Below are 26394 nucleotides of genomic sequence, written 5' to 3'. Positions count from 1 at the left end.
AGCTAAAACATCACTTCTTTAAAGAAGCCTTCTGATTCTCCAGACTACACAAAGTCCCCCTTTAGAAAGGAATCACTGATCTTGCTACCACTGCTCCTTTCTAATGCTTAACACTAATGCTTTCTCTCTTTCTTTCTTCCCTTCTTTTTCCTTCTTTCCTTCTTTCTTGTCTTCTCTTCTCCTCTCTCTCTCTCTTTCTTTCTTTCTTTCAACTATATAGAGGTGGAGTCTCATTGTGTTGCCCAGGCTGGTCTCAAATTTTTGGGCTTGAGTGATCCTCTTGCCTCAGCCTCTCAAGTAGCTGGAACTACAGGTATGTGCTATCACAACCAGCCAACTTTTTTTTTTTAATTGTCCATTTAATGAATGTCTTTCCTGCTAGACTGTAACCTCCGCAAGGGCAAGGAGTGTCACTGGTATCCTCCCAACACAGACAGCTCCAGGCACATACCAAGTACTTGATGACTTGTAAACTGAAAAAAAGCTGAAGACATAAGCATATTTATAAGACTTAGATAGAAAAACAGAACAAAGAGCAAAAGGGGCCAGAAATGAACCAAATTGAAAAGAACAGAGATAATCAAATGTGGGGACCCAAATGTGGCAGTTAACATAGGATGATAAAGGGAAACAGTGAAAGAGAAGTGGTGTGAAAAAGATTTAAAAACAAATCCAAAAATCAAGATGAGAGCAGTTTAAAACAGCATTTATACTTGAGCCTGAGTTATTCAATTCAGTAACTGGGTGGAAGAAAACCAGCATTTAGAGGGGAACAGCCTAGCATGTTACACAAAGACATAAAGGCACAGAGTTGGCAGAGTATACAATCTTCAAGGAAATGACAAGGTTACTCAGGCTTTTATATATGGTGTTACTCATGAAGATAATCTAGTTATTCTGTTCAATATACCCATTTAAGTAAATTTTCAGAAAGAGATATATTCAAATAAATGTTGTTTTTGTGTGTGTGAATTTCAGACAAATACATACCACTAATATTTAGCTACGCCAAACTAATTAATTTTTTTTTTTTTTTTTGAGACGGTGTTTCACTCTTGATACCCAGGCTGGAGTGCAGTGGCGCGATCTCGGCTCACCGCAACCTCCGCCTCCTGGGCTCAGGCAATTCTCCTGCCTCAGCCTCCTGAGTAGCTGGGATTACAGGCATGATGTGCCACCATGCCCAGCTAATTTTTTGTATTTTTAGTAGAGACGGGGTTTCACCATGTTGACCAGGATGGTCTCGATCTCTTGACCTCGTGATCCACCCGCCTCGGCCTCCCAAAGTGCTGGGATTACAGGCTTGAGCCACCGCGCCCGGCTTCAAACTAATTAAATTTTAAGGCAAATAATTCAACTCTGAATTCTCTCTATATCCAGTTAGACCATAGTCTCATTTTCCTGCAGGAGATTAACCTGACCTTCAGAAAAGATTTGTGTTTCTGTAAGAAATCAGGTCACTTTTAGAGTTCAGAGCCATTTAGCCCCATCTCCTAGAGAAGAGTTTTCACCATATGAGAATCACAATGAAAGAGCCTCAAGCCAGGTGAGCAGTGGAAATGATTCCCATTGATAATGTGTATACGGTGTCATGTGAAACTCTGGAATCATTTTTGTTTTTTAACTAATGAATGTGAAATTGACTCTTGCTTTCTCCTTGCATCTTCTGGGAAGGAGTAAAATTAATAAAAGGTGTAACTTAAAGAGAAGAAATATGTAACCTACATATTTTATTTCTGATAATCTAGAGTTCCCCAAAAATACATGTCCAAAATATTAAAAGAAACAAATTTGAAGGAAGACACTTTTAAAGGATAAAGAGCTTTGAAGCAATTTTTTTGTTGTTAATAAGTCATCTAATGCAGGTACAGGCTCAGAGAAATGAAGAAATTGATTGGCATCTTCCTCCTAGAGTATGTTTTATGCCAAGAGAACAATCTTTGTCTTTAAACGAATCAGTTCAGTACAAATTAGCAAACTAATCTGCCAATCTTTCTGCTCCATAATTTAATCATCAAAGATAACCACTGATAATACTTCAGTATATAACAATTTATACATGAAATATGGTTATATTATATATAATTATACAATATATACAGGCTATTCATTATTCACAATAATAAAAAAGTAGAAACAGCCCCAATGTCCATCAATGAACATTTGAATGATAGATAAATAATGGCATATGTATTATATATAATAAAATATTATTCAATTACAGAAAGAAATAACGTACTGATACATGTTACATTTGTGAACCTTGAAAACATGCTGGGTGAAAAGAAGCCAGTTACAAAGACTGTATATTATATGATTGCATTGCATTCCATTCCATATAAAATGTCCAGAACAGGCAAATCCATACAGGCAGAAAGTATATTAATAATAATTAGGACTAGGGATAGGGGAAGGAGTTAGGAGAAATAGTCACTGCTAATGGATATGAAGTTTCTTTTAGAGGAAACAAAAATGTTCTAAAAGTAGACAGTGGTAATGGTTGCATCACTCTGAAAATACTAAAAAATATTAAATTATTAAATAAGCATTTAAATTTTTAATAAGTAAATAGGCATTTTAAATAGGAAAATTACATGGTATATGAATTATATTTCAATAATGCAGTTAGAAGAAAAGGCAAAAAATATTTATACAGGCTATTCTATAACTGCTTCATCCCCCTATTAAGGTATCATAGACAATGTTCCATGTCCATAAGATATGCAGGTATAGTACTATTCATATTATTGTACAATGTTTCACTGTATCAATATACGATACTTACTTAATGCTTTATTAGACAGAACATATTTCCAACTGCTGTATTAAACACCCATATATACACATCTTTACACACAAGTATTATTTTTATAGGAAACAAGGAATAAAATTGAGTGCAAAAGGTCTGCACTCTATAAAATGATACATATTGTTTGGCTGTCTTTCACAAAGACTGTACTAATTAACATGTGTCCCAATGCAAAACAAGAACGCTTTTTTCTCTACATATCCACCAATGCTGAGCAGCATCAAATTAATCTCTGGCAACAGACAATAGATAATGATGGGTAATACCACTCTTTAAACATGCATTTCTTTAATTATCGTATGTAAGTAGCATTTCATTATAGTCACTTGATCATGAAATACCTGTACTTCTGTCCTTTGCCCATTTTTGTCATATTATTAACTTTTCTGACATATGCTACAAATTGTTTTTAATTTGTCTTTTGATTTTGCTTATGATATATCTCTCCCTACCCACTAATATTTTATATAGTTAATCTGTTATTCTTTTTCTTTATGGCTCCTGTCTTTAATATCTAGCCTTTTACTATTTCGATTATCATAAAAATATTTTCTATTTTCTTTTAACACATGTCATTTGATTTCAGAGTTTCGTTTGACCAATCCATTTGTTCCCTACTCATCTGCAATCCTACGGCATTCTTGAATTCTTTAGGTCTGGCCTGTGAAGTCTGTTTAAAAGACAACTTACCTAACTGTTGAGCCCATTTTATGGCAGTACCAGTGTCTCCTGCATTGCTTTCAGCTAAGCATACGACTTCTTGCCCAATCTTCCACCCAATTAATGGATAAAAGCCTTGCAAAGCAAACAATGAATGTAAGTCAAATATATGAATAATTCATTATAGAGACTTCTACAATGTAATGATTTGATTATCTCAAAAAACTGCAAAGTGCCTCTGAAGTCAGACTGTATGTTCAAACCCCAGCCCTCTTACATTTACTAGCTATAGTCTTGCAAGTCTCTAACCTTTTAGCCTCAGTTTCCTCAACTATAAAATGGCCTACCTCATGAGAGCTACTAAATGAACAAACTGAGTTAACATATAAAAAGAACTTAGCACAGTGCCTGGCACATAATATGAACAATAAATACTAGTTTTTATTAGCTATAGGCATTTCTACATCTCTGGAAACATGGCAATAAATATGTTAATTGAGAAATAAAAGGGTACTGTGAGATTGGTTTGCTAGAGAACTATGCTATTGTACTTATCTGTGGTTTTCAAACAAGGGTCCTAAACAAAAACAATCAAATAGGATTATCAACATTTTCTAACGTCCAGCTTCCTAGTTAGGGGAAAAGGAAGAGCTTGAGCGGGGTAAAAAGTTGGAAAAAGACATTTAAAGCCACCTCTTAGTAACCATGCTAGGGAAATAGAGCCCAAACTAACAATCCCCAGCCCTCCACGGTATAGTTACACAATCTAGATTTCTTGGTTTGTAAATCCCAGGATTTGTTCTATTAGAAAGAGCAAATTCTTTGCAATTGTCACTATGCATTGCACTGGTCACTACCAGAGGGCTACTACCTGAAGAAATTCACAAAATAATTTTTTAACAAATAGAAGAAAAAAAAAATTCAGAACCCCAGTAAGGAGTTTTTTGGTTTGTTTTTTAGGCTTTTTTTTCTTAAACAGAGTCTCACTGTGTTACCCAGGCTGGAATACAGTGGCCTGATCTCAGCTCACTGCAACCTCTGCCTCCCAGTTCAATCAATTCTCCTGCCGCAGCCTCCTGAGTAGCTAGGATTACAGGAACCTGCCACCATGCCTGGCTAATTTTTTTTTTTATTTTTAGTAAAGACAGGGTTTCACCATGCTGGTCAGGTTGGTCTCACACTCCTGACCTCAAGTGATCCACTCCCCTTGGGTACTCAAAGTGCTAAGATTACAGGCGTGAGCCACCACACCCGGCACCTAGTAAGCAGTTTTGAACAAACATAACATTGTATTATAGAAAAATAACCAGAAAGCTGACCATAATATCCTGAATTTTTCAATAACATAATTCTTGTTTTCTATGCTTTTCACTTAAATGGAAAAAAGGGGAAATGAAAATTAACTGTCTTTAAGAATAACAAAATATGTTAGAGAATATTACAAAATGGGAAAGTAGTATAAATAACAAAAGTTAAATCAGAAGTAACAGTTTATTAATAAATAGGATAAATTCTAACTACTTAACTTACCTCCAATAGTCTGCTGAGGGCTATTTCCAGTGTTAATATCCAAAAACGTCCCAGTTCCCATGGTTAATTTCACATCACCTGTCTGGAAGCAGCACTCTCCAAACATAGCTGATTGCTGGTCGGCAACCTACCAAAAATGTTCAAATGTAAAACCCACTGCCCTTAACAGTGGCCAATTTCATTATATCCCATCACTTACTGTACTCTCATTGACTAAACATTTTCTTTTCTTTTTCCTTCTTCTTCTTCTTTTCTTTTTTTTTTTAACAGGAGTTTCTATCTTGTTACTCAGGCTGAAGTGCAATGGCGCAATCTCAGCTCGCCGCAACCTCCGCCTCCTGGGTTCAGGCAATTCTCCTGCCTCAGCCTCCCGAGTAGCTGGGATTACAGGCATGCACCACCACGCCCAGTTAATTTTTTGTATTTTTAGTAGAGATGGGGTTTCACCATATTGACCAGGATGGTCTCGATCTCTTGACCTCGTGATCCACCCACCCTGGCCTCCCAAAGTGCTGGGATTACAGGCTTGAGCCACCACGCCCAGCCTCCTTCTTCTTAAAAGAAAAAAAAATTCCCAAGAGAACAGGGGGGCAACAACCAACCATAGAACAGGAATCTCCCTAGGATTAATACTTTTTGCTTTTATTTTTTGTTATTGTTTTTCAGAGACAGGGTCTTGTACTGTCATCCAGGCTAGAGTGCAGTGGTGAGATCACAGCTCACTGCAGCCTCAAACTTTCCTACCTCAGCCAACCGAGTAGCTAGGACTATAAGGTAGCTGGGACGACAGGCCAGCTACATCACCACACCCAAATAATTACATGTTGGTTTTTTTTTTTTTTTTTTTTTGAGACGGAGTTTTCCTCTGTCACCAGGCTGGAGTATAGTGGCATGATCTTGGCTCACTGCAACCTCCACCTCCCAGGTTCAAACAATTCTCCTGCCTCAGCCTCCTGAATAGCTGGTACTACAGGCGCGTGCCATCACGCTCAGCTAATTTTTGTATTTTTAGTAGAAACAGCATTTCACCATGTGGGCCAGAATGGTCTCGATCTCTTGACCTCATGATCCACCCGTCGCAACCTCCCAAAGTGCTGGGATTACAGGCGTGAGTCACCATGCCCAACCAATTCTTTAAAATTTTTTTTGTAGAGATGGGGTTTTACTATGTTACCCATGCTAGTCTCGAACTCCTGGCCTAAAGCAATCCTCCCACATTGGTCTCCCAGAATGTTGGGATTACAACCGTGAGCCACCACACACGGCCTGCCTCAGGAATTTTTAATACTTCATGACTTTCAAGTAGCATATGAATAATCTTAAGAAATGAAGGCAAGAATAAAAATGATACCCAAAAAGAAACGAAGATTTTTTTTTATTTTCAACTTACATATGTTTCCTTCATTAGTCAAATAACTAAACCTCACAAATTTATTTTATTAAGGGTCATAGGTATATGTTTTGATATAAACAGATATAAGTTAAAACCATCTATTTCCCAACCATATATTTTTGTTAAAATAAAAATTGTGGCATTTTGTTAACATAGTCAAATGTACATACACACACAGCAACATTTTAAGGATCAAAACTCATCTAAAGGCCAGACCCGGTAACTACACCTGTAACTCCAGCACTTTGGGAGACCTGAGGTCAGAAGTTTGAGACCAGCCTGGCCAACATGGTGAAACCTCATCTCTATGAGAAATACAAAAATTAGCCGGGCATGGTGGTGCACACCTGTAGTCCTAGCTACTCAGGAGGCTGAGGCAGGAGAGTTGCTTGAACCCGGGTTGCAATGAGCCAAGATTGCCTCACTGCACTCCAGACTAGGAGAAAAGAGTAAAACTGTCTCAGGAAAAAAAAAAAAAAACTCATCTAAAGAACCCTCTGTCACTAATTGGTAACTCTTCCAGCCATACCTTAATCTAACCCTGCACCTATGCATAGATTAAATAAGACTGATCCTCTCTAAATGATAATGAATTTGTAACTTGGAAATTAAATTCCCTTTCTCTCAACTGCTCCACCAACTACTGTAGAAACTGCCCGTCTTGAAACAGGTTGGTCTAGACCTCCTGCTTATGCTGCTGCAGGAAATCAAAGGCAATGTGAAAGGACTCTTAAAAATCAAAAACAGGTCGCTGGGCATGGTGGCTCAGGCCTGTAATCCAAGCACTTTGCAGGCCAAGGCAGGCAGATCACCTGAGGTCGGGAGTTTAAGACTAGCCTGACCAACATGGTGAAACCCCATCTTTAAAAAAAAAAAAAAATCAAAAACAGGTTTGGCACAGTGGCTCATGCCTGTAGTCCTAGCACTTTTGGAGGCCAAGGTCAGTGGATGGTCCCAGTCCAGGAGTTTGAGTCCAGCCTGGGGAACACAGAAAAACCCTGTGTCTATCAAAAATACAAAAAATTAGCTAGGTGTCATGTCACACAACTGTGGTCCCAGCTACTTGGGAGGGTGGGGTAAAAGGATCACCTGAGCCCAGGAAGCCGAGGTTGCAATGAGTCATGATTATACCACTGCACTCCAGCCTGGGCGACAGAGTAAGATTCTGTCTCAAAAAAAAATAAAAAATCAAAAAACAAAAATGGCAAATATTTCATTCTTCTACAAGCTTCTTTACTGGTAGATACTGGCTAAAGATTTTATTAAATGTACATACAACTTTCTCTGTTAGTTTAAGTTGCCCTAACACTGTTTGCGATTCAAATAGAAAGCAAATATTGGCCCTGTCACTGTGTTTTGTCTCATAGTACCACATGTAAACTGAATATTACTCAGAATTTAAAAATCTTTTAAAAAATTTAACAGTTTTCTAATAAACTACAGGCAAGTCAGAAAAGTTTATGAAGTATTTCCATGACAGAATACAAGTTTAATAGTCCCTTTCCCAAAAACATAGAGGATACACTGGTCATATCCAGGAAACTTTAACTTAAAAAGAAAAAAAAGGCTGGGCGCGATGGCTCACGCCTATAATTCCAGCACTTTGGGAGGCCGAGGCGGGTGGATCACAAGGTCAAGAGATCGAGACCATCCTCGTCAACATGCTGAAACCCCGTCTCTACTAAAAATACAAAAATTAGCTGGGCATGGTGGCACGCACCTGTAGTCCCAGCTACTCGGGAGGCTGAGGCAGGAGAATTGCCTGAACCCAGGAAGCAGAGGTTGCAGTGAGCTGAGATCGCGCCATTGCACTCCAGCCTGGGTAACAAGAGCGAAACTCCGTCTCAAAAAAAAAAAAAAAAATAGAAGAAAAAAAGAAAAAAAAATACTTTAATCTTACTCTGCTAAAGATTTTCTGTTTCTCTTAAAGCTTGTCCCAATTATTAATACATATTACTTTAGGTTATTCCATACAAAGGGAATCCCTCAAGTTTTCTACTTACCAAGGCAACTATTGGTATAGGCACACCAAATATCTCTTCATCCACTGATCCAAAATTGTGGCTTCAAATAAAATTCATTAAAAAGTAGTTACAGTTCTAGAAATATTAGTTTTAAAACTGAGCAAATTGCTTTTTTGCATTAAGCCCAAAAGTTATATAATGAACATGTAAGTCCTTCAAACATGTAATAAAATACTTTTCCCCAAAAAACAAAATGAATTTAAGAAAGAACCACTGTGGTGGTTTCTATGTCTGATGTTTATTATTACCTTGTGTCCCTCACAGGAGGTAGGAGAGAAAGTGGTATCGAAATTAGAGAGGTAATCAGCCCACTCCAACACATCTGAGCATAAAAACATATCATCAGAATATACATATTTACATATATCAAACCTCTAAACATATATCAAAACACCATGTTGTACACGATATATTCATCAATTTAAAATAAGCTAATTTAGAAAATCTAAATATATCTATATTACACAAAAATGCATGATTCAAAAAGAAGAAAAAAAATTTACCTTATATGGGTCAAAAAGTCCAGTTGTACTAGCATTTGAAAAATCTGTGGCATATACAGAACCTAAATTTAAATAGGAAATAATACATTCATTATCAGATAATATAAATCAACACCTATCCCTAGTGTATAATCCAGACCCTCAAAATTCATTCCAAAATGTGTATTTTCAATGCAGTCTCCAAAAGCAATTTTCCACTTAACCTTTATGAACTTTTATAGCTGTGCAAAAGCACTAACAGACATGTTGTCACTTCATGATCCCCCAGTTTAAAGATGACAGAGAGGCTTAAAGATGTGAATGTTACCCATAGTTATAACCACCAGCAAGATGGTAGATTTGTTACTGAAAATGTCTCATCATCCTTGAAATGAAGACTGGTCCCCAGTCTTATATTGAGGTTTCATCACAATTTATTTAAAAACTGTCCTCCTGGCCGGGTGCAGTGGCTCAAGCCTGTAATCCCAGCACTTTGGGAGGCCGAGGCGGGTAGATCACGAGGTCAAGAGATCGAGACCATCCTGGTCAACATGGTGAAACCTCGTCTCTACTAAAAATACAAAAAAGGCCGGGCGCGGTGGCTCAAGCCTGTAATCCCAGCACTTTGGGAGGCCGAGACGGGTGGATCACAAGGTCAAGAGATCGAGACCATACTGGTCAACATGGTGAAACCCCGTCTCTACTAAAAATACAAAAAAAAAATTAGCTGGGCATGGTGGCGCGTGCCTGTAATCCCAGCTACTCAGGAGGCTGAGGCAGGAGAATTGCCTGAACCCAGGAGGCGGAGGTTGCGGTGAGCCAAGATCGCGCCATTGCACTCCAGTCTGGGTAACGAGAGCGAAACTCAGTCTCAAAAAAAAAAAAATAAATAAAAATAAAAAAAAATAAAAAAAAATTAGCTGGGCATGGTAGCACATGCCTGTAATCCCAGCTACTCAGGAGGCTGAGGCAGGACAATTGCCTGAACCCAGGAGGCGGAGGTTGCGGTGAGCCGAGATCGCGCCATTGCACTCCAGCCTGGGTAACAAGAGCAAAACTCCGTCTCAAAAAAAAAAAAAAAAAAAAAAAAAAAACTGTCCTCCTCTTATAACAAATCTAGAATAAGACTAGCTTTACTACAACATGTTGTTATTAGGGTACTAAAGAGCAGTACGAGCCAGTTAAGGTGGTTCATGCTTATAATCCCAGCACTGGGAGTTCGAGACCAGCCTGACCAACATGGATAAACCCCGTCTCTACTAAAAATACAAAAATAGCTGGGTGTGGTAGTGCACGCCTGTAATCCCAGCTACTCAGGAGGCTGAGGCAGGAGAATTGCTTGAACCTGGGAGGCAGAGGTTGCAGCGAGCTGAGATTGTGCCATTGCACTCCAGCCTGGGCAAAAAGAGCGAAACTCCATCTCAAAAAAAAAAAAAAAAAAAAAAAGCAGTACGTCTGGAGTACAGGAAGAAATAAAAAAAGGAGCTTCTGGCCAGATGTGGTGGCTCATGCTTATAATCCCAGGACGCTGGGAGGCTGAGGCAGATGGATTGCTTGAGTCGAGGAGTTCAAGACAAGCCTGGGCAACATGGCAAAACCCTATCTCCACTAAAAATACAAAAAATTAGCCAGGTGTGGTGGCATACACCTATACTCCCAGCCACTCAGGGGGCTGAAGCAGGAGGATCGCTTGAGCCCAGGAGGTCGAGTCTGCAGTGAGTCATGATCACACAATTGCACTCCAGCCTGCTTGACAGAGCCAGACCCTAGTTGAAAAAAAAAAAAAAAAAAAAAAAAAAAAGTAACTTCTACTCTTTTTAGGTAAATCATTTTTCTTGATCAAATTTCAGTTACTTAAAATAGATCTTCCAGGTTACCTTTACCTTTTGTGAGCTTATATAACAGCCAGGTATCAACAGTTCCAAAGCAGCAATTTTCTTCCTCAACTGCCTTTTGCACCTTGAAAACACAACAGTACAAAATCGATTTAAAAAGGCTAAATTGCCAAGTGCATGATTAAGTGCAGACCGGTGATATGATACAAACCCAGTTTTATAAAAATTAGTATGTACACAGAAAAAAATTTCTAGAATATATTCCAAGTTGTTGTAAGCAATTATTACATAGGGCTTGAGATTTAGCGGTGGGGGAGCGAGGGGAGGAGAAAGGGAAGATTTTCATTTTCTATGTAATATTTCTGAAAGGCTTTAGTTTTACACCAAGCATGTGTTGGTTACTTTTGTATGTGTATGTGTGTTTTTAAAGTTTATATATTTTTAATTTAAACATATACTAGTCAGCCGGGTACAGTGGCTCACACCTGTAATCCCAGCACTTTGGGAGGACAAGGAGGACAAATCATCTAAGGTCAGAAGTTCAAGAACAGCCTAGCCAACATGGTGAAACGCCATCTCTACTAAAAATGCAAAAATTAGCTGGGCATGGTGGTGCATGCTTGTAGTTTCTGCTACTCAGGAGGCTGAGCTAGAATAATCACTTGAACCCAGGAAGCAGTGGTTGCAGTGAGCCGAGATCGCGCCATTGCACTCCAGACTAGGTGACAGAACCAGACTCCGTCTCAAAAAACAAACAAATAAAAAATAGCCCAAAGCTGGGATGGCATACTATGGCCCACAGGCCAAATCCAGTGTACAGAAAATTAAAAATGGTTTTCAAAATTTTTAATGGTTAAAAAGACAAAAGGTGAATATTTTGTGATACATGAAAATGATAGAAAGTCTAATTTCAGTGTCCCTAAATTAAGTCTTATTGGAACACAGCTATGCTCTTTTGTTTATGGATTGCCTATGGCTGCTTTCCTGGCAGAGTGGTGAAAAAAACTTCACACCCCTCAAAACCTAAAATATTACTATCAGGCCAATAGTTGGTGTAAGTATGGCAAGGGAAACAGAAGTGTCAATATCTCTTTAAACTGTAATAGCTAGTAGACAAACTGAAATGCCTGTTAGGGTATTATTAACATACTAAAAAACAATTTCTTGAAACAAACTTTATCACCTTGACAAATCTTGTTTGTCCTTCAAGATTAACATTTCCTGGCTTTGTCTAAGCCTGCCCCACTCTGTAGCATCCTACAGGTAGGTTCCATTTAGCCATTATCTCACACCATTACTTCTTCTCTACTAGAACTTAGCTCTTTAAGGGCAGGGACAAGATTGCATTTATATTCATAACCCCAACACCTAGGAGGGTTCCCAGCATATAGCAGATGTTCCAAAAAATACTAAGAAGTAAATAACTGAAATAAAAAGAAAAACAAACGGAATCATTTAAAGATAAATTATACTTTAATAGAAAAGATCAGCAAAATGAAAACAAATGACATGAGTTCCAAAAACAGAGGTCATTTACAAGTTATTTATAATACAACTATTTAAGATTCCATTCAAGAGTTATGCAACTTAAATATGGAATGCTTTAAAATAATATTATATTTCAAACTCTTGTGAAATTTATAAATTTTTATCCTAAAATTTGTTCCAGATACGACGTTTTAATAGCCAAAAGTTAATCTGTATTTCAGTGAGTAGCATAATGCCTGACAGGGGGTAAACTCATCAATCTATTCAAAAAATATTTATGAGCCAGGACCTCTGATAGGTGCTAGGCCCTGAGGAGGCTAGAGTGACACAGAGTAGACATCAAGGCTTCCTAAGGTAGGAGGACCAAGGTTAATCCCCCTCACACTTGCTAAGGACAGTCTGAATGGACGAAGCTACCATAAGACCCAGGCTCAGATACAGCAGAGACTTTGGAACTATCGGACAAGGAATTTAAAATATCTAAAATTAAATGCTAAGGGTTCTAATGAAAAAAGTAGACAACATGCAAGAACAGATGAGAAATGTAAGCAGAGACATGGAAACTCTAAGACAGAAAAAGGAAATAATAGAAATCAAAAATACTGTTAACAGAAACAAAAAAGCCTTTGATGGGCTCATCAGCAGACTGGATATAGCAAAGACATAATCTTGAAAATATGTCAATAGAAACATCCTAAACTAAAAAAGCCAAAAAAAAAAAAAGAATATATAAGAAATGTAGGACAATTATAAGAGGTTTAACATATGTATAATGAGAATATAAGAAGAAGAAAGAAAAAAACAGAAGAAATAAGTAAAAATAACTCAGAATTTCCCGGAATTAATGACAGACCTCAAACCACAGATCCAGGAAGTTCAGAGAACACCAAGCAGAATAAATATAAGAATAATCTAAAGGGCCGGGCGCGGTGGCTCAAGCCTGTAATCCCAGCACTTTGGGAGGCCGAGGCGGGTGGATCACAAGGTCAAGAGATCGAGACCATCCTGGTCAACATGGTGAAACCCTGTCTCTACTAAAAATACAAAAAATTAGCTGGGCATTGTGGCGCGTGCCTGCAATCCCAGCTACTCAGGAGGCTGAGGCAGGAGAACTGCCTGAACCCAGGAGGCGGAGGTTGTGGTGAGCCGAGATCACGCCATTGCACTCCAGCCTGGGTAACAAGAGCAAAACTCCGTCTCAAAAAAAAAAAAAAAGAAAGAAAAATCTACACCTAGACATATCACATTCAAAGTGCAGAAAACTAACAACAAAGGGAAAATCTTTTTAAAAGGCAAAGGAAAAAAATACTTTGCAAAGGAAAACCTAAACTATAATTGACAAGTTGCTGGAGGCTTAGTGTGGACAAGGTTGACCACAGAGGATATTTAGAGCGGTGAAACTACTGTGTATGATATTGCAATAATAGATACATGTCATTTTATGTTTGTGAAGATCCATATAATGTAAAACACAGTGAACCCTAATGTATACTATAGACTATTGGTTAATAAGAATGTATCAATATTGGTTCATCAATTGTAACAAATGTACTGCACTAATGCAAGATGCTAATAAGAGGAGAAACTGGATGTAGTGGGCATGAGCCAGTATACAGGAACTCCATTTTTCACTCGATTTTTTTGTAAATCTAAAACTGATACCAAAAAAATTAAGTTTACACGTTCAAAAAAATTTTTTTTTTTTTTCTTTTTTTTTTTTTTTTTTTTGAGACGGAGTTTCGCTCTTGTTACCCAGGCTGGAGTGCAATGGCGCGATCTCGGCTCACCGCAACCTCCGCCTCCTGGGTTCAGGCAATTCTCCTGCCTCAGCCTCCTGAGTAGCTGGGATTACAGGCACGCACCACCACGCCCAGCTAGTTTTTTTTTGTATTTTTAGTAGAGACGGGGTTTCACCATGTTTACCAGGATGGTCTCGATCTCTCGACCTCGTGATCCACCCGCCTCGGCCTCCCAAAGTGCTGGGATTACAGGCTTGAGCCACCGCGCCCGGCACGTTCAAAAAATTTTAAGTGGGGCCAGGTGCAGTGGCTCACACCTATAGACCAGCATTTTGGGAGGCCAATGTGGGAGGATCACTTAAGCTCAAGAGTTTGAGGCCAGCAAGGGGACTATAGTGACACTTTGTCTCTGTTAAATAAAGTGAAAAAATTTGGCTGGGCATGGTGTCTCACGCCCGTAATCCCAGTACTTTGGGAGGCTGAGGCAGGCGTATCAGTTGAAGTCAAAAGTTTTAGATGAGCCTGGCCAATATGGTGAAACCCCATCTCTACCAAAAACACAAAAATTAGCCAGGCGTGGTGGTGCACACCTATAATCCCAACTACTTGAGAGGCTGAGGCAGGAGAATCACTTGAACCCAGGAAGCAAAGGTTGCAGTGAGACAAGATCACACCAATGCACTCCAACCTGGGTGAAAGAGTGAGACTCCATCTAAATCAATAAAATAAATAAAAGTGAAAAACTTAGCCGGGCATGGTGGCACACACCTGTAGTCCCAGTTACTCAGGAGGCTGGGGCAGGAAGCTCACTTGAGCCCATGAGTTTGAAGCTATAATGAGCTCAATCATGCCACTGCATCCCAGCCTGGGTGACAGAGCAAGAATCTGTCACAAAACAAAAAAATTTTTTTCTTTTTTTTGAGACAGAGTTTTGCTCTTGTTAACCAGGCTGGAGTGCAATGGCGCGATCTTGGCTCACCGCAACCTCCGCCTCCTGGGTTCTAGCAATTCTCCTGCCTTAGCCTCCTGAGTGGCTGGGACTACAGGCATGCGCCACCATGCCCAGCTAATTTTTGTACTTTTAGTAGAGATGGGGTTTCACCATGTTGACCAGGATGGTCTTGATTTCTTCACCTCGTGATCCACGTGCCTTGGCCTCCCAAAGTGCTGGGATTATAGGCGTAAGCCACCGCGCCCAGCCTAAAACAAAAAAAAATTATTTATTTATTTTTTTTTTTTTTTGAGACGGAGTTTCACTCTTGTTACCCAGGCTGGAGTACAATGGCGCGATCTCGGCTCACCGCAACCTCCGCCTCCTGGGTTCAGGCAATTCTCCTGCCTCAGCCTCCTGAGTAGCTGGGATTACAGGCACGCGCCACCATGCCCAGCTAATTTTTTTTGTATTTTTAGTAGAGACGGGGTTTCACCATGTTGACCAGGTTGGTCTCGATCTCTCGACCTTGTGATCCACTCGCCTCGGCCTCCCAAAGTGCTGGGATTACAGGCTTGAGCCACCGTGCCCGGCTAACAAAAATTTTTTTAACGGCAAAAGATCTAAACAGACACCTCACCAAAGATATACTGATGGTAAATAAGCAAATGAAAATATGCTCTGTATCACATGTCATTAAGGAATTGTAAACAATGAGTATTACTATATACCTATTAAAACATACTACTACACACCTGTTAGAATGGCTAAAATACAAAGATACTAATATGCATCTATTAGAATGGCTAAAATGGTTGCCCAAATTTGACATTAAATGTTGATGAGGATATGGAGCAAGAGAAACTCTCCACTGTTGGAAATGTAAAATGATACAGCTACTTTGGAGGATAGTAGATAGTTTCCTACAAAACTAAATGCAGTCTTATCATATGATCCAACAATCATGCACCTATTTACACAAATGAATTGAGGATTTATGCGCAAATAAAAACCTGCACACAAAAGTGTATAGCAGTTTTATTTATAATTGCCAAAAACTGGAAGCAACCAAGATGTTTTTCAACAGGTAACTGGAGAGACTGGGCACAGTGGCTCAGGCTTGTAATCCCAGCACTTTGGGATGCCAAGGCAGGCAGATCACTTAAGGTCAGGAGCTTGAGACCAGCCTGGCCAATATGATGAAACCTGTCTCTACTAAAAATACAAAAATTAGCTGGGCGTGGTGGTAGACACCTGTAATCTCAGCTACTTGGGAGACTGAAGCAGGAAAATCACTTGAACCTGGGAGGTGGAGGTTGCAATGAGCCGAGATCATGCCACTGCACTCCAGCTTGGGTGACAAAATGAGACTCCATCTCAGAAAAAAAAAAAAAAAAAAGAAATAGGTGATTGGATAAACAAACTGGCACATTCAGATAATGGAGTATTATTAGGTGATAAAATAAAATGAGCAATCAAGGCACGAAAATACATGGAGAAACCTCAAATACATATTGCTAAGTGAAAGAAGCCAGTCTGTAAAGTCTAAATACTATATGATTAAAATCATATGATATTCTGGAAAATATAAAACTACAGAGACAATAAAAATATCAGTGTTCACAGGTACAAGGCGAGCGATTAAAAAAAAAAATCAGTGTTACCCTGGGTTCAAAAAGAGATGTGAGTTAAGTGAAGCATAGTTTTCAGGGCAGTGAAACTGTGATGTATCACAGTACTATAATAGTAGATACATTACAGTAATAACAATGTTTCCATATTGGTTCATTAATTGCAACAAATGTACCACCTTAACAGCAAGATGCTAATAACAGCAGAAACTTTTGGGGAGCAAGAGTATATGGAAACTATCTATATTTACAGCTGAATGTTTCTGTAAACCTAAAACTACTCTAAAATTCAAGTGTATTGAGTTTTTAGAAAACAAAGGACTGAGGTACTCCACAAAAGAATATACAAATGGTCAGTAAATATGTGAAAATATATCAATTTTGTTAGTAAATAGAGTAATACAAATTAAGGCCACAATGAAATTGAGTAGTGTGAATTTTCCTATACTGTTCCTTTTTCAAGATTGTTTTGCTAATCTAGGTTCCTCAAATTTCTATGTGAATTTTAAACTCAGCTTGTCTGCTACCAAAAAAAAAATATATATAGAAGAAATTTTGGTAGAAATTGTGTTGTACCTGTAGATACATTTGAAAAATACTACAATCTTCTCAGCATTAAATATTCCAATCCATGTATATAGAATGTCTTTCCATTTATTTAAACCTTCATTAACTGCATTCAACAATCTTTTGTACTTTTCAGAGTATATGCTTTGTAATTAAGTTTATTCATACATATTTTATTATTTCTGATGTTTTTGTAAATGAAATTGTTTTCTTTTTACCTTTTTTCTGAGAGACGGTGTCTCACTGTCACCCAAGCTAGAATGTAAAGGTGTGATCTCAGCTCACTGCAACCTCTGCCTCCCAGGTTCAAGTGATTCTCCTGCCTCAGCCTCTCCCGTAGCTGGGATTACAGGAGTCCACCACCATGCCTGGCTATTTTTATATTTTCACCATGTTGGCCAGGTTGGTCTCGAACTCCTGATCTAAGGTGATCCACCTGCCTTGGCCTCCCAAAGTGCTAGGATTATAGGCATGAGCCATTGCTTCCCGCTGAAATTATTTTCTTAATTTCATTTTTGAATTGTTCATTGCTAGTATATAGAAACAAGATTAATTTTTAGCTGTGTGAGGTAGCTCACACCTGTAATCCCAGTACTTTGGGAGGCTGTGGGGGGAGGATTACTTGAGCTCAGAAGTTCAAAACTAACTAGAACAAAATAGTGAGACTTTGTTTCTACAAAAAATTTAAAAATTAACTGGGGACAGGCACAGTGACTCACACCTGTAATCCCAGCACTTTGGGAGGTCAAGGTGGATGGATGAGTTAAGGTCAGGAGTTCGAGACCACCCTGGCCAACGTGATGAAACCACATTTCTACTAAAAATACAAAAGTCAGCTGGGCATTGTGGTATACGCCTGTAGTCCCAGCTACTTGGGAGGCTGAGGCAAGAGAATTGCTTGAAACTGGGAGGAGGAAGTTACAGTGAACCCAGATCGTGCCATCACACTCCCATCTGGATGACAGAGTAAGACTCCATCTCAAAAAAAAAAAAAAAAAAAAAAAAAAAAAAAAAATTAACTGGGCATGGTGGTATGCACCTGAAGTTTCAGCTACTCAGGAGGCTGAAGTAAGAGGATCTCTTTAGCCTGGAGGTTGAAGCTACAGTGAGCCGCAATCATGCTCCTGCACTCAAACCTGGGTGACAGACTCTGTCTCAAAAAATTTTTTTGTATATTGATCTTGTACCCTCCAACCTCACTAAACTCATTTATAATATCAGTGCTAATTTAAGGAAATTCCTTAGGGTTTTCAATATACAAGATCATGTCATCTGCCTCATAGACATAGTTTTACTTCTTCCTTTCCAATTGGGTTGTCTTTTATTACACTGTCTTGCTCAACTGCCCTGGCATAGAACCTCTCATATAATGTTAATTAGAAGTGATGAGAGTGGACATCCTTGTCTTGTTCCTGAACTTAGGGAAAAAAACATTCAGTCTTTCACCATTAAGTATGGTGTCCGCTGTGGGTTTTTCACAGTTCAGACTGAAGGAGTTTCCTTCTATTCCTAGTTTGCTGAGTGTTTTATCATGAAGAGGTGCTGTCAAATGCTTTTTCTGTATCTACTGACATGATTATGTTTTTTTGGTCTTTATTCTATTAATATGGCATATTATTTTCTATTTTTTTACATTGACCAGTTTTTATAAAAGATCCATATATATATATTTTTTTTGAGACGGAGTTTCGCTTTTGTTGCCCAGGCTGGAGTGCAATGGCGCGATCTCAGCTCACTGCAACCTCTGCCTCCTGGGTTCAGGCAATGCTCCTGCCTCAGCCTCCTGAGTGGCTGGGACTACAGGCACGCGCCACCATGCCCAGCTAATTTTTTTTTTTTTTGTATTTTTAGTAGAGACGGGGTTTCACCATGTTGACCAGGATGGTCTCAATCTCTTGACCTCGTGATCCACCCACCTCGGCCTCCCAAAGTGCTGAGATTACAGGCTTGAGCCACCGCACCCGGCAAAATATCCATATTAATTGATTTTTGAATGCTAAACCAATCCTGTATTCTAGGAATAAATGCCACTTACTCATGATACGTAAGATATATAATCCTTTCTACATGTTGCTGGATTTGACTTGCTAATATTTTGTTAAGGAGTGTGGGTGTGTCTGTGTGTGTGTGTGTGTGTGTGTGTGTTTAAGTGTGTGTTTTCCAGAGACAGGGTCTTGCTCTGTCATCCACGCTGGAGTGCAGTGGTGGTGTGATCCCAAATCATTGCTGTCTCAAACTCCTGGGCTCAAAGAATCCTGCCACCCTGTCTCCCAAGTATCTAGGACTACAGGTATGTACCACTATGCCCAGCTAATTTTTTAATTTTTAATTTTTTTGGAGAGACAGTGTCTTGTTATATTGCCCAGGCTGGTCTCAAAATCCTAAGCTCAAGCAATTCTCTTGCCTTAGCCTTCCGAAGTGCTGGGATTATAGGCATGAGCCACTATATCCAGACTTGTTGGCAATTTCTACATTGTATTCATAAGAAATATTGGTCTAAAGGTTTTTTTTTTTTATTGTGATGTCTTTGATTTGGTTATCAGGGTAACACTGGCCTAAAAGAATGAGCTGGGAAGTACTTCTCACTCCAATAATGGAAGTATAATCCATTATTGAAAGTGGGGTATTAAAGTCTCTAATTATTACTATTCAATTGTCTATTTTCAGCGAATCTTCTATTTTTTGGAAGAATTTATGAAAGGATTGTGCTAATTATTTTGGCAGAATTAACTAGTAAAGCCATCTAGCTCTGGGCTTTTCTATGTGGGAATTTATTATTTATTAATTCAATCTCTTTACTTGTTATAGGTTTATTCAGATTATTTCTTCTTTTATTTCCAGTATTTGTGTATTTCTAGGAAATTTTTCATTTTATCTTGGCTATCTAATTTGTTGCTATGAACTTAATGCTTTTCATTTCTGTGAGGTCAGTATTAATATCCCCTTTCATTCATAATTTTAGTTATCTGGGTCTTCTTTCTTTTTTTTTTTTTTTTTTTTTTGCCAGTCTAGCTAATCTTTTCAAAGAACCAGTTTTTGGTTTTATTGATTTTCTTCACTGTTTTTCTATTCTCTGTTCCATTAATTTTGCTCTAATTCAATTATTTCTTTCCTTCTGCTAGTTTTGGGTTCAGTTTGCTCATCTTTTTCTGTGTCATAAGGTAGAATGGTAGATTATTGACTTGACATTTTTCTTCTTTTTAAATATACTCTTCTACATGTAATACAGTCTTGCTATAAATTTACTTCTAAGTACTTTTTTTTTATCTGTATCTAATAAGTTTTGGTATGTTGTGTCTTCATTTTCATTTATCACAAAGTATTTCCTAATTTCTCTTATGATTTCTTCTAGGACCCATTGGTGATTTTTAAATGTGTTTTTAAATTTTCATACTTTTTTTTTTTTTTTTTTGAGATGGAGTTTCGCTCTTGTTACCCAGGCTGGAGTGCAATGGTGCGATCTCGGCTCACCGCACCCTCCGCCTCCTGGGTTCAGGCAATTCTCCTGCCTCAGCCTCCTGAGTAGCTGGGATTACAGGCACGAACAACCATGTCCAGCTAATTTTTTGAAATTTTCATACATTTTTTAACTTCGCAAGTTGTTTCTGTTTCTTTTAATTCAAAGCCTTTATGGTCAGATATCGTACTTCGTATAATTTCAATCCCTTTAAATTTATTGAGGCTTAAAGTATGACCTAGCCTACGATCTATCCTGGAGAAAGTTCCGTGTACACTGCAGAAGAATGTATATTCTGTTCTTGGGTGGAGTTTTCTATAAATATCTGTTAGGTCTATTTAGTTGTTACTGTCAATCAAATTTTCTGTTTCCCTGTGAATCTTCTTTTCAGTTATTCTAGTCATTATTGAAAGTCAGGTACTAAAGTCTCACTTTCAATAATGCTCCACTATCTATTTTTCCCTTCAATTCTGTCTATTTTGGCTTCATATATTGTGGGCCTCTGTTATTAGGTGTTTATAACTGTTAAATATTTATGATGAATTGACCATCTTATTATCATAAAATTCCCTTTTTATCTCTAGTAACATGTTTTTGTTTTAAAGTCTATACTGTCTGATATCAATATAACCATATACTGTCTGATGTCAATATAACCACTCAAGCTTCTTACCATGACTGTTTACATGATATATGCTTTCCACTCACTTACTTTTAACCTTTGTATTTTTAAAATCTAAACTGTCCCTCATACAGATAACATATAGTTGGATCTTGTTTTATTATCCAGTCTAAAATCACACTCAGATACTATTACTTACCAACTAGGATGGCTAAAATGTAAAGGACTAATGTCAATTATGATAGTAAATGGAATAAAAAGTCCTCTGATCACATACTGATATCAAGTGTGTAAACTGTTATGATCACTTTGCAAAAGTGTTTTGACATTATGCACTAAAGATGAAGATACATAGCTGGGCGCATGGCTCACACCTGTAATCCCAGCACTTTGGGAGCCAGAGGCAGGCAGATCACAAGGTCAGGAGCTCAAGACCAGCCTGACCAACGTAGTGAAACCCCATCTCTGCTAAAAGTAAAAAATTACAGGATGTAGTGGTGTCCACCTGTAATCTCAGCCACTCAGGAGGCTGAAGCAGAAGAATCCCTTGAACCCAGGAGGCGGAAGTTGCTATAAGCTGAGGTCACGCCCCTGCATTCCAGCCTGGGCGACAGAGCGAGACACTGTCTCGAAAAAGATGAAGACATATATACACATGCATGCCTGAAAAATTCCATTCCTATGTATAGACATAGCAATTACATGTACACCAAGAGATGCATTATTCATAACAGCCAAAAACCAGAAATAATCCAAATGTACATGAACAGAATAGACAATAAACTGTAGTAAAATCATATACTGAACAACAAATAGCAATGAAAATAGAAGCAAATTAATTTGCACACAACATTGGTATACGTCAAAAACATAATGTTGAGCAAAAGGAGTCTCATACAAAGGAATTCCCTTGATATAAATCAAAGATATGGTAGGTGCAGTGGCTCATGCCTGTAATTCCAGCACTTTGGGAGGCCAAGGTGGGCAGATTACGCAGTCAAGAGATCAAGACATCCTGGCCAATATGGTGAAACCCCATCTCTACTAAAAATATAAAAATTAGCTGGGTATGGTGACATACACCTATAGTCCCAGCTACTTGGGAGGCTGGGGCAGGAGAATCACTTGAACCCGGGAGGTGGAGGTTGCCGTGAGCCAAGATCACACCATTGCACTCCAGCCTGGCAACAAAGCGAGATTCCATCTCAAAAAAAAAAAAAAAAAAGCACAAAGATATTGAGACAAAACTAAAGTAGGGTACTGAGGAATAAATATATAAATTATAAAAGAAGAAAGAAAATGTGATATACAGTATCATAGTGTTCTAATTCCTTTTTTTTGAGACAGAATTTCGCTCTTGTTACCCAGGCTGGAGTGCAATGGCACGATCTCGGCTCACCGCAACCTCCGCCTCCTGGGTTCAGGCAATTCTCTTGCCTCAGCCTCCTGAGCAGCTGGGATTACAGGCACGCGCCACCATGCCCAGCTAATGTTTTGCATTTTTAGTAGAGACGGGGTTTCACCATGTTGACCAGGATGGTCTCGATCTCTTGACCTCGTGATCCACCCGCCTTGGCCTCCCAAAGTGCTGGGATTACAGGCTTGAGCCACCGCGCCCGGCCTGTATTCTAGTTCTTGATTCAGCTGATATTACAAAGATGTTTGTTCCATGGTATCTGTCTGGTACTTTTTTTTATTGCTCACCTTTCTAGATGTATTATGACACAATAAAAAGTTCTCTTTAAAAAAAAGAAAAGAAAAGAAAAAGAAAAACAGCCTGGGCATGGTGGCTCATGCTTGTAATTCCAACACTTTGGGAAGCCAAGGCAGGTGAATCACCTGAGATCAGGAGTTCAAGACCAGCCTGATCTATATGATGAAACCTTGTCTCTACTAAAAATACAAACATTAGCTGGGCGTGGTGGCGTGTGCCTATAATCCCAGCTACTTGGGAGGCTGAGACAGGAGAATCGCTTGAACCTAGGAGGCAGAAGTTACAGTGAGCTGAGATCATGACACTGTACTCCAGCCTGGGTAACAGAGTGAGACTCCATCTCAAAAAAAAAAAAAAAAAAAGCATACCAAACAAAAAACAAGTAAAGATGCCACATTGTCTTCCATTCCAATATACGGCAGACACTTAATTTTCCCTCGAATAATTACTATCTTTATTCCTTTAATTTTTTCTTTCCCATAGTCTTTACATGGTTTACACACACACACACACACACACACACACACACAATATTTTCTTACCTCAATCAAGTTCTGTAAAATCCAGACCAATCTCAAAGAAGTCTGCTGGGTTGTGAAAGTGAACAAACTGGCTGAAAACAGTCGTTTACTTCTAGTGAAAAAGTGAAGCACTCGGCAAGAACTGTGAAATAGCTATATTTTTAAAAAACATATTTTAAGAAAATGCATTTAATAGTGTTTAAAATTTCCAGCTCAATTCTATATACATGCAAACAAACCCAATAACAAGTCATTTAACTACTTATAAAAGTGTTTTCTTCATTTAAAATAAAAAACAGTGATGTTATCCTTAATGGGTAGTTTGTATTCTAACACATAAAATGCAACAAATCTACTTTGAATTATTTTAGCAAACACCAGATGCTCAGGTACTTGTGTATTTTTTTTTTAAATAACTGTATTTTTACCTCTCTACCTATTTTAACTATGACAGTGAAGGGAGAGAATCTAGGAAGGAGGCTATATTTGTAGTATTTCATTTCAGTGGGATATGTATACTTTAAGTCTAATCTATGCTATTTAGTAGTGGAATAGCATTAATTCACTGCTGTTTTAATAGTAACTACATAAAGCTATCAGCTATTCTTTGATTTTGAAGGCTCATAGTCTAAATATTTTCACATTAATCACAATCTTCTATCTTAGCTTCAAGCTGTCTCTATGAATGAAAGCCCTGAGAGCTCTTCTTAGTACTAGGTAATGAAGAATGAGTTCTTATTAGCTCTTTTTCTTTCCTATTAGAAATCAAGTTAGCACTAACAGACAGAAGTTTCCCTATACATTAAGCACTTAAAATCTGGTTGTATGATTTTATTTAATACTATCTATATTGATCTAATGATCAAAGACAAAACATAAGCAAAATCTTTAATTTACAAAAAGCCTTAGGTATACAGAAAACAAGCATTGAATTTTAAGGGCTTTAAGACAAACAGAAAAAAAAACACAAAAAACAAAAAACAAAAACTCTATCCTGCCATACACTACAGGGATGTAGATGGACACTTCAACTTGTGAAAAGAATGTTTTACAAAACACTTACAAAGTGTTGCCCAATTCTTGTTGAACTTGCCCACTTTTGTTAATCCTACCTCACTCCCCCAAATAAATTTAAAGATTTTGGCTTATTTATGAAAAATAGTAATATGAATTTTTTCTTTCATTTTTAATTGATAATGCATCAATTAAGAAAAATCATAGACTCAGTCCTCTCTCTCAGTCTTGTCCTTTTAACGTCCTTCTCATCTTGTTTAGTGTTCACACCTTCTTCATTTTTTATATGTATATGTTTTTTTTCTTTTTTTGAGACACAGTCTCACGCTGTTGCCTAGGCTTATACTTTTTTGCTAAGAGTGCTGGCGCAATCTCAGCTAATTGCAACCTCCTCCTCCCAGGTTCAAGTGATTCTCCTGCCTCAGCCTCCTGGGTAGCTGGAATTACAGACATGCACCACCACACCTGGCTAATTTTTGTACTTTTACTAGAGATGGGGTTTCACCATATTGGCCAGGCTGGTCTTCATCTTCTGACCTCAGGTAATCTGCTTGCCCTGGTCTCCCAAAGTGCTGGGATTACAGACATGAGCCACCACGCCTGGTCATTTCTTTATATTTTATATGGCATATACATTTACACATTATTTATTAAAATACAAGTCTTTTAAAAAGTATTTAAAGTGACCACCCATAATCCTTCCTTTCATTTCTTGTAAGAAATAATTTAAACAGAAATGGGCTATTTCTCCTTATACAAACTATACTCTTCCCATGCAAAATTAGATTTAGGACACTTCTGGGATCTTCTGTTAAAATGCAGATACCTCAGGATGGGTGGGGAGGTCATACAAAAATATTACAAGCTCCAATACCTGCATTTGTGGACAACAATTAGCATCTTCATTCACATGTCTAAATACTATCTACTAAGTAACTTCTAGTGTATCAAGGACTGTTGCTAGGCCTTGTAAAAACAAATTGAACAATATGGGCAGAATCCTTGTCTTTTTAAAATTTACATACTAGTGAGAAGACAAATAAGCAATCAAGTCAATAAATAAGATGATTTAAGAAGACAGACTGTAAAATGAATCATTATTTAACATGCTGCTAAGAAATGCATCCTGATTTCAGAGATGTTAAAATATTAACTCATACATTGCTGAGGGGAAAGCAAATGGTATAGTTACTCTTCAAAACACTTTGGCAGTTTCTTATAAAACAAAACATGCAGTTACCATATGACCTTGAGGTTTTTATCCTAGAGAAATGAAAAATTACATTCATACAAAATTCTATACAAAGAATGTTCATAATAGCTTTCTTTGTAATAGCCAAAAACTGTAATCAGCACAGATGTCCTTCAACAAGTGAATGGTGAAATAATCTGTGATACAGCTGTACTATTGAATACAACTCAGAAATTAAAAGGAACAAACTACTGATATAGGCAACAGCTTGAATGAATCTCCAGAAAATTATACTAAAAACCAATCCCCAAAGGTTATATATATATAATCTTATGTATATAACATTTTTCAAATTAGAACATTTTTAAAATGAGGACAGATTAGTGGTTGCCAGGAGCTAAGCCTGACAGCGGGTAGGGAGGTATATAGGAGAGTGGTGGATATAGTTATGAAAGAGCAACAAAAGAGATCTCTGTAGTGATGGAACTGTTCAGTATCTTGCATATGCTCCTGGATTCATGAACCTACAGATAGGAAAAAAATTGTATAGAACTTGCGTACATACACACATACACATACACACACACACACACACACACACACACACACACACAAATATAAAATAAAACTGGGGAAATCCTAATAGGATTTATGAATTGTATTAATGTCAATGTCCTGGTTGTGACGTTATTCTATAGTTTTTCAAAATGTTACCATTGTGAGAAAGTGCAAATGTCTAAGGGATCTTTGTATTGTTTCTTACAACTGCATGTGAATCTACAATT

At 38.0% G+C, this 26394-nt stretch overlaps 1 protein-coding gene across 4 annotated transcripts in view; it reads right to left on the bottom strand.

Moving 5' to 3' along the window:
* The window catches only part of GK5 (glycerol kinase 5), a 66799-nt gene that overhangs the window by 13884 nt on the left and 26521 nt on the right, over positions 1-26394 (bottom strand). For all 4 annotated transcript variants that reach the window (XM_003942574.4, XM_010330406.3, XM_010330408.3 and 1 more), the window contains 7 exons: positions 23425-23556; positions 10782-10857; positions 8920-8981; positions 8665-8738; positions 8396-8456; positions 5000-5126; positions 3500-3604 (listed from right to left, as the gene is read on the bottom strand). In XM_003942574.4, coding sequence (XP_003942623.1) covers positions 3500-3604; positions 5000-5126; positions 8396-8456; positions 8665-8738; positions 8920-8981; positions 10782-10857; positions 23425-23556 — 637 coding nt within the window. The remainder of the gene's footprint in view (positions 1-3499; positions 3605-4999; positions 5127-8395; positions 8457-8664; positions 8739-8919; positions 8982-10781; positions 10858-23424; positions 23557-26394) is intronic.

Source organism: Saimiri boliviensis, chromosome 9 (genome assembly GCF_048565385.1).
Source record: "Saimiri boliviensis isolate mSaiBol1 chromosome 9, mSaiBol1.pri, whole genome shotgun sequence".
NCBI classification, from domain to species: Eukaryota; Metazoa; Chordata; class Mammalia; order Primates; family Cebidae; genus Saimiri; species Saimiri boliviensis.
Note: the sequence above shows the minus strand (reverse complement) of the source record. Positions and strands in the feature narration are given on the sequence as shown.